General features: G+C 35.1%; 2 protein-coding genes across 3 annotated transcripts; both read right to left on the bottom strand.

The window, feature by feature from the left end:
- Positions 1,250-3,613, bottom strand: LOC18774294 (yrdC domain-containing protein, mitochondrial). 2 transcript variants are annotated; one of them, XM_007205603.2, is made up of 5 exons: positions 3,419-3,613; positions 3,050-3,281; positions 2,686-2,861; positions 2,230-2,521; positions 1,250-1,627 (listed from the first exon to the last, which is right to left on the bottom strand). In XM_007205603.2, exons 1-5 carry the CDS (start codon positions 3,525-3,527, stop codon positions 1,561-1,563), a joined length of 876 nt encoding a protein of 291 aa, XP_007205665.1. In that variant the 5' UTR covers positions 3,528-3,613; the 3' UTR covers positions 1,250-1,560. The 2 variants fall into 2 exon arrangements, with proteins under 2 accessions (XP_007205665.1, XP_020420589.1); XM_020565000.1 differs by having other exon boundaries at positions 3,415-3,526.
- LOC18773350 lies at positions 10,715-16,332 on the bottom strand. The gene is made up of 8 exons (XM_007205067.2): positions 15,828-16,332; positions 13,533-14,027; positions 13,034-13,196; positions 12,591-12,891; positions 11,758-11,830; positions 11,589-11,679; positions 11,196-11,275; positions 10,715-11,120 (listed from the first exon to the last, which is right to left on the bottom strand). Exons 1-8 carry the CDS (start codon positions 15,927-15,929, stop codon positions 10,977-10,979), a joined length of 1,449 nt encoding a protein of 482 aa, XP_007205129.1. The 5' UTR covers positions 15,930-16,332; the 3' UTR covers positions 10,715-10,976.

Here is a 16,552-nt window from a genome sequence, read left to right as displayed (position 1 = left end):
GAAAGATGATGATGAGGAGTTCTACGTTTTGATAACAGGAGGAATAATAGAATGCACAACAACCAGGAATCTACTAAACACTGTTTTGCGACATATTCTGTCGCGGGAAGACAGCATAACAACCTAAACCCAAAAAAATCAAGGGAGACTTTGGAAAAACTCAAAGGAGAGAAATTTTTTAAAAGAAGTTGAAATAGACAAAATTGCCCTTATTTATTTTTGAATTTCCTAAGGAATCTTTTACATTTGCATGTCTTTAATTTGAAAGTTAAGAGGTTTTTCTGTCTTTAAAAAAAAAAAAAAAAAGCTTTGGCTTTTTTAAAAAGTAAAAGTTTTTTTATGGCTAAAACCTAAATTTACTAAAAAGGGAATGACTACTTTGCTTTCCGGCTTTCTAACTAAAATTTTTGCTCGATTGCTTCAATTCAGTACATGAGCCACTCCTCTAAGTCTATATGAATATAAAGGGGAATGCTAGCAACCTTATCTCTAACCTTCTCCCTTGGACCTTCTCTCTTCTTTGCTTGACATGTGTCATTCTCCTTACACTTAAAACAATGTCATTAATATATTATACAAGCTAACTTTTGCTTTCCAAGTTTACCCTTATTAAATGTATTCAATTTATCCAAAAAAATTTCTGAATTTTCTTACTATCATATTAATTTTTTTCTAACATAAATTATTTTTTTAAAGAAAATATATGCTTTTAAGAGGAAACGTCTAGTTTTTTTTTTAATTTTAATTTTTAAACACAAAGGGTTTAGATATTTTTATTATAAATAAATAAATAAGTCCTTTGTGTTTTAAAAACAAACGGACATTTTCTATTTTTTGAAAAAATTAGACATTTTCTTGAAAAAAATAATTGACGTTAACCAAAAATGATGGTAAGAAAGTTGTGAAATTTATTTGAATAAATTGAATACATTTAATAAGGGTAAAGTTGGCAAGCAAAAGTTAACTTGTATAATATATTAATGACATTGTTTTAAGTGTTAAAAAAAATGATGGTAAGAAAGTTGTGAAATTTATTTGAATAAATTGAATACATTTAATAAGGGTACAATTGGCAAGCAAAAGTTAACTTGTATAATATATTAATGACATTGTTTTAAGTGTAAGGAGAATGACACATGTTAAGCAAAAAAAAAGAGAAGGTCCAAAGGAGAAGGTTAGAGAGAATGTTGCTAGTATTTCTCTGAATATAAATAGAAACATCTATACTTATGATCTTCATCATTTGGAGTAAATAGATAAATATAAAACTCCTATCAAATTAGTGGTAAATGATTTTATATTCAACCAGTAACTTGATTAAAAATACTACTACAATCACTTCAATCCATATAAAAATTCCAAAGAAAAAGAATTCTAAAATTATAAATTCACTTCACTCCTGATTTTATTAAGTGTAAAATCGAATCATACCTACGAGCCGGTCAGGTCGCAGTCTCGTTTTTAGAACCATAGTTTCACCTATTCCAGCCACCACTCATATTAATCATCAAATGATTTAGTTTATATCATATATATCATGGAAGTTGTATGCATGTGGTTTTAAGTAGCTGCTCCTTCTTCCTCAAGAGAATGCATTTCAAGGATTGCAACAGTCTCTTCCTTTGCACTGCAATGCCAAAACAGAGCACAGTTAATACCAGCAGACTAATGGACACACAGATAGAGTGTACTAAATAAATGATTTGCATGCCCAAAGAAAAATAAAGAACAGGATATAAAAGAGACGTATCTAAAGACAGACATTTTCCACACTGATCCGTCTAAACAATCCTTAACATATTTAGCATTTGCAGTTCAAAAATTAGGAATATATATATAAATGAATATTGAACATTTTAAGAAAATTGTTCCTTACATGCTTTGTGCAGGGGTCAATATTTATCTAATACAGAAAGAAACATCTACAAACCTTATAGATATCCATTCCACCCACTTTGTTAATTCAACAATAGAAAATACATAAAAAATAGGAATTCTTAGTTTATAACTGTCATCTCTATGTGAGTACTATACAAACTTCGGCTAAAGTGCTTTATAATCAGACGCCACCCCCTCCTCAGGAAAATTCCTCTTTATAAGATGCTAACTATAATTTCCTTGACAACTTATCCTAGATTTAAATAACAAAACCATAACACTAATGTCATACAATTTCTTTTTCTCAGCCATTACTTTATAGGCAAGGTACTGTGTCAACTGGATGCTTACCTTCCAGGTCGAAGAATCTTGTACTTGCCTAGCCTGGTGAGGTCCACGACTGTTGAGCCTGCACGGCCTGAAGGAAGCACACCACCATTGTAAACATATGCACAATGTTCCCAGAGGTTCTCAAAATCTTTGATGGAAACACTACTTGGCTGCCCGCTTAGGTTTGCGCTTGTAAGGGCCAATGCACTTCCCAGTCTGCGGGCAATGTCCCTGATGAAGTTACAGTCAGGCACCCGGACTCCTATACTATCCAATCCTGGGTTCAGAGACTTCTCAAGAATACTCGACTCCCCTGCAAAATACCCAAACTAGCTTTTCTCATTCAAAACTGAATGTGAAAGATATCAAGCTGAAAACCAAACCAATCCCATGGGTTTGCAGCATCAGTCAAATGGTAGTGTATATCAAAAAGATAAATTATACTTGAATACAACAATTTCCTTTCTTTCTTTATACCTCGGTTTAGTACAAGAGTAACAGGTCCTGGAAGGAGATTCTCAAGTAAGCCATGGGGCAAGTGTTCTGTGGCAGCAAACCGCTTAAGGTCTGGCACATCCCCAACACAAATTGCAAGAGGACTTGTATGTTTACGTCCTTTAATCTCATATATCCGATTCACTGCTTCCAAAGAACTGCAATTATTCTCCACCATTACAAGGTTACAAAATTACACACAAAAAAGAAGAAGATGGGTTTTCTTGTAATCATCATAACAAGAATAAGAGCACTTCCTTTAAACAAACCAATATCTCAGAAACAACAATTCAGACACTGAGGAATTTTAACAAACAGGTACAATGCATTGGATAGATTGTCATACCAAGCATCGCAAGCGAAGCCGTAAAGTGTATCGGTGGGGACTGCAATGACTTTGCCGGCTCTGAGTGCTTCAACTGCCTCTTCAGTGTGAGCTCCGGTGGCCGGTCGAACTACCCCCAACTCGGTTTCAACTCCCGCATCGCACTTCTCTAAACTCCAAGCCATTTTCTCTTCTACGCAGCGTCTCAATCTCCTACTCTGCACTGTTGGCACTAAACCCAATTTGCGCACGCCTAAACAAAAAGAAGAAGAAAAAGAAAACAGTTAAGTTGAAATATGTTTGTTTTTTTCTTTATATTTGTAAGCTTAGAGAGAGAGAGAGAGAGAGAGAGAGAGAGAGAGAGAGAGAGAGAGAGAGAAACTGACTGACGGTGGTGAGAGATTAAAGAGCAGAAGCTCTGGAGACTCAGAGAGGAGGAGGGAAGCAAAGGAGAGGCGAGTAGGGGAAGCGAGGCTGCAACTCTGGCTGGAATGTTCATCACTCGTCGTTTGTCACGTGTCAACTGGTCAACGATGACGATCAGAAGCCCATTTACATAGCGGTTGGTTGATTGTTTTCTTCCTTAAAAGGCCAAGTAACACAAATTGTCCCTAAACTCTGTTGAAGGTTTTATCTAGGCATAATTACTTTTCATAAAATAATATTATAGACAATTGTTACATAATTCCCTAATTTTTAGTTACCAATTAATATGATAATTTCTTGTTTATTGTGAATAAATAGGTCTATAATAAGTTCGTACAGAAAACAAATGAAATATTGTCACATCAATTCGTATTTTAAAATTTTGAGATGTATGCAAATTAAAGACATTAACTCAACTTGTGCTAAGAATTCCTGTAAAAGTAAGTCCCATGCATTGCACGTGACCACTAAATCAAAGGCATTTTTGTAAATTTAAAAAATCAGCATGTTTTGTTAGGCTTAGATTATACTTTTTTTTAAAATACCATTTGTATTGTGCAAAAGCTTCTTTTGCACAACTTTAAGCTTCTACAATTATGTTCCCTATTATTTAGTTGAAATTTAACTAAAAATATATAAAAGCTATTATAGGAGCTATCTATAAAATTTAAACTTTAATTATATTCCCTAGTTTAAGGAGTCATAAGTACTATAATTATTTTTTCAAAAGTTGAAAAAAGAGTTGGTGTCCGTAGCATTACCAAATTAAAATTTTAAAATATGCATAAAACAAAACAACATTAAATTATGGGGAGCCACTAGGAGTCCTTTCTCTCTCCTCATATTTAGGAGCTCCTAGAGGTCTCCTTATTTTAGGAGATGGATAGGGAGCATGGTTAAAGTTGTATTTTTCTAATTACTCCCTAAAATTTGTCTAGGAGGTGGTTTAGGAAGCCCATTGCGGATACTCTTAGAGTTTCGCAATTTCCATGAAGAATATTACCACCTCTCTTACTACTATACCCATAAAACTTTGTTTGAAATTGTTGTTCTGGTTAGCAAAGAGATTGCAAAATCACCATCTTGCATTTTTCTTATAATAAGTAAGAAATAGTCTTAGCCTCTTAAATTCTTTCATAGTTAGTAAAATATGGAACTGGAAAAATACGTATGTGGTTTATTCAGCAAAATTTTGGCAAGTTACAACTGAATTAAAAAGTTCGGTCACTATATAATATTTAAATATATATTATTTTTATTCAATAATATGTGAAAATTACGTGTATAATACGTGAATTTTGTGTGTATTATTGAAAATTTGGTAAAAACCACGTGTATCAAACATGAAAAATACGTATGTACGAGTACAATACATAGTTTGTTTTTTTTAATGTGTATTTTGCCAAGTCTTTAAGACATGTATGGAAAATGGAAGTATTATTGAAAAGTAAGTACGTATGTGTATAATACAAGTATTAAACGGTAAAATGCTAAATTCTTTATACGGGTAATAACTCTGGAAAAGTAAAAAAATCAAAAGGGAACAATGAAGACTCGCGTAATGGCCTAATATTAATGGATAATGCTTTAAACTACTCTTATTGATAAAAGAAAATCAGAGAAAATAAATAAATAAATAAATAAAAAGGATCCCACTATATTTAAAGAGTATAGCCGGGCGGCTATACTACATGGGAGGTAGGAATTCCGAGGTGTTCTGCATTGATGTCCAAAAATGAGGTCTTGCAACATACTAAGGCTTCTTTTGCTATTGTGGGAGGCAGGAAGTGCATGAAATGCCATCACTTATTTTGTATCAATTGCAAGGTTCCTTGGCACTAGCTAGCTATGATATGAGTTGCTATGATTACCGAAGGTCAGAAACCTATTCCCTCGCAGAAGGGCAATTGCTAAAGTCGCTTGCGATAAAGAAACTGTGGCGCCAGTGTTCTAAGTGCAAACATATGGTTGAACTTTACTCTCCTCCCACTTCAATTTGTTTAATCTTTTGGTTTCTTCTGTTCTGCTTTAGTCCCTTATTATTATTATTATTATTATTATTTATAAACTTAGCAAATTTGTAGGGAAGAATGAATAAGAAAATGGCAATTAAAATAGACACTTATGAAAAGAAGATGATTGGGTGAAGTACCTATGATTTCTTGTGGGAGAAAAATGATCTTGTGTTACCATTCAGCCATCAGAAGAGGAAAAAGGTTCTCCCAGTCACTCATCTCAACCCTTTCAATAGAGTCTCCAATAAACCCAATAACATACCCAAAATTCGCAATTTGTTAAGTTTTCTCTCAATTGGTTTATGTCAACCCTAGGCGAGAGAACACTGACATTGTAACACTGTTAAATTGCCTATTTAAATTCAAAAGTAGTTGTAGGAACCCCTCAAGTTGTGAGAAACCCCCATCCCTTATAATTTAAACTATCGTTTGTATAAAAAAAAAAATGTATACCTCAAGTAGGAAACACATTAAAAGCAAGGTAGGTTTAACCGAATCACCTTAGAAGCAAGGTACATAAGATTCCACTGTTACATAACATTGCTTGCTTCTTTGGTTTTACTTTTTTTTTTTTTTTTTTTTCACTTACCAGTAAATTTAAGAAAAGGTTTCACCCTTGTTCTTTTTTTTTTGGACGCTGGTACATTTTCATACTCTGTATCACTACTCCTTGTTGTTTGTCTCATGTCTGCATTGTCTTCGTAGATGTGGACATCAGTTTTGCTATACTTGCGGAGCTGAATGGAAGAACAAGAAAGCAACATGTGACTGCCCACTTTGGGATGAGCATTACATAATAAGCTTAGACAGACAGCAACATGCTCCTGCCAATTGCAACCTGTAATTTCATCACTTACAGAATTATCACTAATTGTATGGTGTTCCTAGAACTTCTAGGGTGTGCTACTTTTATGAGGTTCTTATTTCGTAATTGTTCTTTTAGACTGACTTCCGTGGGAACCATCAAAGTTCCAACTGAAAATGTTTACTTTCAAGGTTTAACTTGCAGCTGCTATTGTCTTACAAACTGGTATGATGAACACTGGGTTCTATTGGAAAAACAACAATCAGTGACTAATTAAAACAATTATATGAATAGTATTTATAACACACTGTAATACAGAATGCAATATATAAACAATAAATGAAACTGATTTGGATTCGAGATAAAGGCTTGCAGATTTGATGCAATGTCCTAAAGACAATAATTTCACCCCTTCTCGGTGCTTGAAGTTCTACAAGTGACTGCCTCCCAGGATTCAACTATCTGTATTCAAAGCCCTAGCACTCGGACTTAGACTCTGGCGAACGTTGTTTGTTTTCCTCTCAGAGAAGATGAAAATGCTTGTAGAATGCTGATTAATAAAAAATTATTAATTCGAAACCAGTTAATTAAACTAATCCCAAGGCCCAAGGCCCATCTTTTTTTACTATTAAATATTATATAATTTTATATATATTCAAAGCCCAAATTGTTTTTGAAGCCCAATTTGCTTTCATTTGGCCCACTTCCATTTACTAAGTGTGGGACTTCCACACTTATAAAGACCTTATTATTCCTACTTTCTACCAATGTGAGACAAAAGCTCTTGAATTTCATTCGAACTTCCAACAGGTTCCCAGATCAAAGAGAATAAATAATATGTGAATTTCTATCCAACTGAGGATAGTGTCTTTGTGGAAGTGTTTTGCTTTCTTTTTCATTTATCTATTTTTTCTAGTGAACTTCCTTTTTAATTTATTGATACCCTTAAATGACATGTATCGAGAAATACTTACCTATATCGGAGTGTATTTGGAAGTCCCTCGCGATGCTCTCAACCAAGATGGGATCTGCTGGTTTTCAGCTTAGGCAACAATATCACAGGGGTTTAAAAAAATTGAATGTGAGTGTTTGATGTAGAATCTGACCACATGAAATGAAAGGAATAGAAATGAACTAGAAAACAGAGTTCACATGGCTAAAATGCAATTGTGCTGCATATTATATTGGGCACGAATCGCTGTATTACTTGTCAATTATACATCTTTGTAAATGAGGCAAACTGCAGCGTTTAAGTTGAATGAATTTGGGACGATGAACCTGAACCGAAAGTGCATGATAATGTATTCAGAAATCATTAATATGCAACTTTCACACTTTTTCTTCTTCTTGTTAATAATCTCTCAGCCTATATTAAGGGGAGATGAAACAATGAAAAATCGAAAAAGTTGTTAATAATCTCTCAGCCTATATTTAGTTTTGTAGGTTTTGTAAGGCATTGCAAACATGTTTGAGTTCCCACATTGGAACACTAGAGTTCCTTGGAAGTCTTTATAAGACTTGCTCTTGGAAATAGAATAGTTTGTATTGGCTATGCAAGTGGCCCAATTGAGTGACTTGTGGGTATGACCATTTGTTAAATGCTTAATTAGTTGGGTCAATAGTTAATTAATGTATTTAATTAATCAAAAGATGGGGCATGGGGCTCTTGGGGTCTACGATTTAAATTAAAAGAGTAGTTATCCATTACTTATAGGACATTACCCGAGTCTTTATTGTTCACTTTTAATTTTTTACTTTTTCAGAGTTATTACCCATATGAAGAATATAGCACTTTCATGTTTAATACTCTATTATACACATACATACGTATTTTTCAATAATACATTTGTGTTCTTTACACGTCTCACGTTTTTAAAAAAGAAAAGGTGGAATAGTCGTATTGTACATGTACATAAGTATTTCTAATGTTTAATACACGTATTTTTTACAAAATTTGCATTAAGACACAAAAAATTCACGTATTATACAAAAAATTATTACATACTATTGAATAAGAATAATAGATGTTATAAAAATATTATATAGTAGCCGATTAATATCTACTTTGGATATGTTGAAACTAGCAAATTAGGATGGTCCTTTTTTCTTTAAGTTTTTTTATTAAATAGTATAGCCGTGCGGCTATACATTTTGAATATAATGCATTTAAATAGTATAGCCGGGCGGCTATACTACGATTTTAAAAAACTAATTTTTAACACGTGGCGCTAGAGGGTCCTCTTTTTTAAAAAAAATAATACAGCCGCACGGCTGTACTCCGTGTTTTTATAGACAAGTTTTGAAATGTGGCGGCTAATCGGTAGGGGTCTTTTTTAATATAAAAAAGTATCGCCGCACGGCTGAACTCAGTTTTTAAAATTTTTCCAGTGCAGCCGCACGGCTAGACACAGTTTTTTTATTTCTCCTGACTATTTTACACGTGGGCACCAAAAGGCTGTGCGTCTGTTCTCTTTATTTTTATTTTTATATATAGTAAATAGTATAGTTGTGCGGCCATCCTCGATTTTTTTCAAATGTTTTTTTTTAAAACTAGTTTAGCCGGCGGGCTTTACCTTTTTGAAAAAAAAAATATATATATATATATATATATATATAAAGGTCTTTAATAAATAGTATAGATGAGTGACTATAGTCTTTTATATTTATACACGTCTCACGTTTTTTAAAAGAGAAATGTGGAATAGTCGTATTGTACATGTACATAAGTATTTCTAATGTTTAATACACGTATTTTTTTACAAATTTTGAATTAAGACACACAAAATTCACGTATTATACAAATAATTCTCACATACTATTGAATAAGAATAATATACGTTATAAAAATTATATTACAATATTATATAGTGGCCGATTAATATTTACTTTGGATATGTTGAAACTAGCAAATTAATTTGTATAAAGTACAAACTAATGCAATTAGGAGAGTCCTTTATTTTTTATTTTTTTTATTTATTAAATAGTGTAACCGTACGGCTATACCTTTTGAATATAATGTATTTAAAATAGTATAGCCGGGCGACTATACTACGACTTTTTTCAAAAAAAACTAATTTTTAACACGTGGCGCTTATTTTGGAAAATAGTATAGCCGCACGGCTATACTCCGTGTTTGTTATTTTTTTTAAAAAATAGACTAGTTTTGACACGTGGCGGATAAATAGTTTTTTTTAATATTAAAAATAGTATAGCCGCACGGCTAAACTCAGTTGTTTTAATTTTTCCAATACAGCCGCTCGGATAGACGCAGTTTTTTTAATTTTTCCAGTATAACCGCACGCCGGTACTATTTGGCACGTGGGCGCCAAAGGGCTGTGCGTCTGTTCTCTCTTTTTTATAGCTATACCCGATTTTTTCCAAATGTTTTTTCAAAAATAGTATGGCCGGCCGGCCTTAAATTTTTTTTTGTTTTTTTCTTCTGTCGTTCCTCTGTAGCATGCGGTCGAACCTACTTTAAAGATCCTGCAGCCCTAAACGCTGCTATGGCCTTCTTGCCGTGAAAGTGAGGAGAGCTTAGAAGCAGCATAGCCTCGAACCAGGATTGAGAGTTTTTCTTCATCATCAGCAGCTTCTGTACCCACCTAAGATGGAAAAGACAATGTTCGAACCCAAAATGGGGATCTTTGATCCTCCGCCCAATCTTGACTATAACTTTGGTAGTGACAGACTAGCCCATATAAGGTACAACCTAAGACGGAACTATTTTCATCGAGATGTATTTTATGTCTTTTTAAAGTTCGCCAAGGCGAATTCACCCTTAAAGCTTGCTTTCTCGCTGTTGCAGAAAAGGAGGATGCTCTAACTGAGAATTCAAGGAAGACTTGTTCCAACGCCCATTTCTTGCTAATGATGTGATGATAGAAGCACTCTCTCTCCTTTTTCTGTTTAGCCATGACAGACACATTTATGTATGCCATTTTGAGACACCAAAAAAGGAACAGAGGCTCAATCTAGATTTGTCGCAACTACCAACTACCTCGAATTAAACCCAAGCCCCTCTTCTAGAGCTGTCGGAACTAAAACAAAGAGAAGGGCAGCTCTTCAATTACCGGGGTACATCTTCATTCGCAATTCATGATAGAAGTGTGAGGTTTAAATAGAAAGTCTCGAATTTAATCCAATCTATTGTAGGTCAGTGGGTATAACTAAGTTAATTGAGCTCTTCCACCTCCATCCATGTGAGCAGAAGTTCGAAACCCCCAAAACCCAATGAATATTTGTGTAAACCCCCCCTCCCCAAATTGTTTGTACCCAAAAAAAAGTTCAATCTTCATGCTTGAGGTTGAGATGTGAGTCGAGATATTTTATCTCTATCTCGAAAGCACACACAAAGCCTGTGAGAGTTTTGGTTTGCAAATGTGACCAACAGCATTATAACAAAATACGTCTTTACTTGCTAATTGGTGCTACTGCTAATACTTTGGAGGCTATATACAATCTCAAGTCTTGTATTAAAAGTGGGAAGGATATCAAATTCCTGAATATATTACAGAAGTATCAAAATTCTCACCTCAGCTATAAGCATATTTATATGATATTAACCATTGATGCCATAACAATTTAAGCCCCACTAAAAGTTACTGGATTTTCTCCTTCAGTGCACGCGCTGGTCTTAAGGATTGGCATATCCTGTGTGAATTTATGGTACCGTACTGGTGAAGTGGCCCGGTCATGTCGACGTTTAAGAGCTAAGCGGTTGCTGTGAGGTAGTTTGCCATCTTCTTTTCCATCTCAAGCACTCGACAATAATCGAACTCCCACTCATTGCAACACCCAACCCGGCAAATGTTGCAAGCAGAATACAAAGAACTGCTTGCACACGAACCTGAGGCCACAACATAATCCAAGCATTTAAACACAAGGCAAAGGAAAATATAACTGGTTGAGGAAAGCCTCTTACCAATGAATAAAATATATGTGCAAATAGAACCACCAGAGCAAACTGAACCGATGCATAAACCCAGACAAATCTTCTTTTCACTAAACACAGAAGATTCACAAGTTAGGGAAGTGAATCAACAATTTATAAGTAGTGAAGTTGATCTTAAAAGAATATTATGATAATAATTACTGCCACTGGTACACGAATATCTATTTTTCCACTAATTTCTTAAAACCTATCAACTCTACGTGTGCATTTGGCCCCCCAACCCCAAGTTGTGGTTTTTTCACCACAAATGAGCACTCCGATCATCACCACTCGCCATATTCCAGTTCAGTCAGTAAGTCCTCAAAATCTATCCTATCAAGGTTACACAACTTAATGAAAAATTAAGGATAAATGCCAGCCTACCCATGGTTGTTGAGGTCATGGATGAGAGGAGACCCAGTACACAAGAAAATGGAAGAGATATGGCAATTGCTCCAGTACCCATCTTCTCAACCTGCAGTGAACATATATATCACCAAAGAGACAGAACAACAAAAAATGACAGATGTGCAGTTTCAATTTCTGATCTTACCAGGAGCTGCTCAAGAAAACAAAAGTAGGCAAGCATGCTGATAATGACAAGCACAGGTACTTCCTGCCAAACCCTGAAAAGGTATGAGCTATGAATATTAGCTCATGAATGTTGTTCTCTATTGACCAAGTTGCATGCTTGTTAAAGCCCATCAGCAGGGGGAAGGTCTTGTTTAAAGGCCAGTAAAAACATAACTTGTGAGACAATCTTCACTAGACTCATAGCGAGATAACAGTTTTCATGACTGAACCATATCTACCTATGGAGTACATATAGGTGATAGAATTCATAGTTTTGTGAGTCTGTATTTGGATGTGTTTGGGAGAGAATGAATGAGAGAAACGTTGCTCTCTATGAAAACAGAAGAATTGGAAGAGTGAAGGTTCTAGCACTTTCATTACCAGCAATCAAAATATAACCGTTGAGGAGAGAGAAGAGAGATTCTTCTCTAACTGCCTCTATACAAGATTTAATCCTAGCCATTGAACTATCATCCTATAAGATGATTACACTTGTCACAATCTAACACCTCACTTAAGAAGCCACTTGGACTCTAATCCAATGGTCCTTATTACAAACAGCAGAAAAAACTTTTAAAACTAAAACAGAAACATTCAAAATGAAATGCGATTAGGCGGCAAGGGGTTTTAGCTCAGCTCAAAGGGTTACACATCAACAATAGGTGGCATCAATCAGTCAAATGCAAATTCTGTGATTCCAAAATTTTCTTTTCGTCTCCTACAACTTATTTACAAATCACCGAAAAAATGGAGTAGAGTGTTAATTATGATGCATTAAACAATAAAATGTTATATATGCACACCCAAACTTGCCTGTATCCATTAGCATCTTCCTGATCAAATCTACTTGTTCCAGCATTTCGAGCTCGAATACTTTGAATTCGTAATAGAGTGACAGAAAGGTTTTGAACCTCTTGCTTGCACACATCACAGGTCTTGTTACCTTTGATGCTAAACCATTTTATAGCACATTCTTGGTGAGCCAGAGCAAGTTCACCTTTGCAACTGCATTCCATTTTGAGGGTCTCACCCCCTTCGCATAGTTCAACTAGACAAATTCTACAGACAGCCTCTTCTTCAGATATGTCTTCACCAGCATCATCATCATCTTTTCCTGAACCATGTGAACAATAAGACATAGTTGGTAATCACAAGCAGCAGATTTGGGACATGCAGAGAGTAAGAACGCAAATATCAAGTAAAATGCAAAGTGTTTATAACTTTAACCATTGTGCATGAACAGACAAGAAAAGTACCAGAATCCACCGTTGGGGAACTAATCGATATTACATCCACTTCCTTCACTCGAGGAGTTGAAGGAATTACACGAAAAAATGAATCCATCCTCCTTAATTGTCTTTCTTTATTGTTGACAGGTACTGAAAGTGAGCGAGATATCTGTACTTGGGATTCTTTCCGCTGAAAAAAGATAAAGACGAAAACCCTTAAAACAACATGATGCCTATGTTCACAGATGGACATGACTGAGATGTTAAGACTTGTCAGAGAATTGGATTAGATGAGGTTAATATAGTTATCCTTCCCTGTTTGTTATGATGGCCTAGTTAGCATACATGCTATGTATTAAAATATATGTTTCAATTTTAACTTAATTCTGCTTGCCTCAGGGATTAATTGAACACTAAATTAAACAAGTTTAATGAAGCTACATCAGTAATGATAACAACCATGTCGCGGTGGGTAGATTATCTAGGTTAGATTAGACACTCTTGAGCAATATTGTATGGAACCTACTATTGAAGTCAGAGAGCCACCAACACTTCCACCATGTGCAGATTCTGGGTGTGAAAGAGCAATTGGAGTAACAGGTAAGGATGATGTTCTCCTCATCCGGGGCGTGAATAGCTTTGTGAGGGACAATGACCTTGAAATGGAAGGCTTCTCCCTCGCTCCTGTAGATGACCCTTCTGAAGCTAGGTTGGAAGCCTTCTCGATATCCGAAGAGCTTCGATACTTAAAACTTAGTTTTGGGAAAAGAGCTTTTATAGATGATTTGCCTTTAGCTGAAGAGGGGCCTGGTGATCCACTAACTCTTGCATCTATGGAACCAGGTGTCAAGAGAAAATTTACTTTCCTAGGAGTGGGGCTTGGTGTTGGAGGCATCTTTATCGCAACAAAATCCTCAACACAGTCTTCTGATGTTCTTGAAGGTATCTCCAGGTAGAGATTTTGTCGCTTCCATGGATGAACTTGGGGTGCTTCTTCAGTTACTCCCATTGAGTCTTCAATCTGAAGAATACAAAGGATATAGCATGAATTGAAGAGGATGAAAATAGGTGCAGAATACAATCTAGAGTTTCTTTTAGTCGCCAGCTTAACAATCTTTTCTCATTTCAAGTTTTGCAAAAATTTAGTAACTGTTTGTAAATCTAATATAAGAAACTCTGAAAAAGAGAAGTAACCTAAAGCATGCCCGCCTCCAACTTTTGGAACCGGGGTAAGAATTTACTAGTTAAACTGAAGTATTGCATTGATAGAGCTGGTTTAAAATCTACATTCTGCTATTCTAATTTTTTTTTTTTTTTTTTTGCAAGTACTTTATATAAAGATTTCTTTTTCTAGGCATAGATTTACTAGAATGAAGGGAAAAGCAAACAACATCATCTACAAACCTAATGGGCACTGACAATTAAATACATGATCCACAAACAACATGATCAATTTTTTTGGGGACTAGATACACGTTTTTGTCCTAGTGTCATCTATATACGGAGATTCCTGATTTGTGGGTAAGTTTTCAACATATGGAGTTGGAGCCATATCCCATAAAACGTCCACAGCAATGAGTTTCTAATAATCAACAAAGGTCACAACTTGAACGCAATATGCTGTAACTTTACCATGTTTGAAATTGGAGATTAGAAGTAGTACTTTATATTAAATGCACAAGTTCTGGGTATTAAGATCTCTGCACGTAATATCAAAAACACATTTTAAAAAAAAATTATCATTTGATTTAGATTGAGGCACATGTTGTAGTTAATAACTCACATGTGCATTGTAAATTATACAAAATGGGTGTGGCTGAGATATGTGAGAGTTACTAAAATCTAAGTACATGCATATTGAGAAATCACAAGTTAAATTCCATGCATGTACTTAGACTTAAGTCATTCTCAAAAATCTCAACCAAATCCACTTTGGTAAGATACCCACAATTTGTCCTTCAGTGTTTTCTTAATATAATTGCACTGTTTGCACACCATTGAGTTTGGGGAACTAACACATCAGGTCTGCCTTAAGCTCATTTCCACAGACAGATTGTAGACCTATATAAATCCAATAATAACTCCGGCAAATTACTTTTCGCAACTGACGGACAAAACTGCAACGCATAACCAATTTTGTAGAAAACAGAGAGTCATGTATTGCAGATTGTAGAAGAAAGAGTTACGCAGTTGATTTTGTAGACAAACATTTCATGTTGGACAACTGAATTAGAAATTAGCAGTACAAGTAAAGCCTTGCTGCTTTTGCAGTTCTGTGCATCATTTATAAAAATAAGTTCGTTCAAACATAATTAGTCACACAAATCAAAGCAAATGCGCCAAATGAATGATTTCATGTCATTGTTATGGTTTTACAAATCAGTGGTAGAAACCCAAAAGCATAAAGGAAATATGAAAAAAAGATCCCAACAGCTCATCAATCAAAGAGAAAAGTCAATATTTTTGGACTGATAGTCTTTTTTTTTTTTTGGCTTATTATACAACACAAAACAACAGCATCAGCATCACAGAGGTTTAAACCTTAAACTTAAATTTAAACCCATGTCAGCATCTGACAACAATGATGAACCAAACAATTAAGGTATGCCATATCGTATGTCAAACAATATACATGAACACACACAACTACACAATCCTATCAGATAAACAAAGGGGAGAGAAAAAAAAACTATAAAAGGAGTTATTGAGAAGCTCAAAACACATGGAAAATGGGAGAAAAATGGTGATGCATAATTAGAAAGTGAAGGAAATTATAAATCAATAAGAAGAAAGCAAAAACAGAGAAGCATAAAGTTTGTACCTTGTGAACAGGAACAGCAATTGTTCCTTGGGTTGAATTCTCATCACGATCATGAACCTCAGCCTCATGCTTTTCCTCAGTTCCCATTTTCTCATTACTCATAAATTACCAAAACCAAACAAAACCCAATTCAGAGCACCCTTCAAGCAACAGGCCTAATCCAACCAAGCTCAAAAAGAGTCCCAAAAACAAACCAGTAACAAAAGAAGACAGGGAAAAAGAGAGAAATTGTAATGGGGTTATGGAAGTGGAAGTAGATAGCTTATTTTCTTGAGATGTGTGAGGGGACGTGAAGAAAGGTAAAGCAGGGAAGGGAGGAGTAAATAAGAGGAGAGAGAGAGAGAGAGAGAGAGAGAGAATGAAGAAGATGCTTCTCTCAAATTCTCATTTATGGCAAGAGGTGGTGGGAAGACTGGCCTACTGCCACCTTCTTTATTCACATTTCAAGTGCGCGCGGCCTCCCGTCTCTTTTTTTTTTGGGGCTTAGCCACGCTAAGTATACCCCAAATAATACACCATGACAAGTCCAACTTTATTTTTTAATGTAATTTCAAAAAAACAAAAACAAAAAGGTTCCTCTCTTCTGATTTCAGTTTCTCACTAGAACTGGTTCAATGCTCAATTGCACATGGTTGCACGAAATTCTCCCATGGTGGATGAGTGTTGCGGGGTTAATAATGTGGGATGTTAGCGCTGGTCACACATAGTTGTATCAAAATTCGCAA

Source organism: Prunus persica, chromosome G6 (assembly GCF_000346465.2).
Source record: "Prunus persica cultivar Lovell chromosome G6, Prunus_persica_NCBIv2, whole genome shotgun sequence".
NCBI lineage: Eukaryota > Viridiplantae > Streptophyta > Magnoliopsida > Rosales > Rosaceae > Prunus > Prunus persica.
This window is presented reverse-complemented; position numbering and strand designations above follow the sequence as displayed.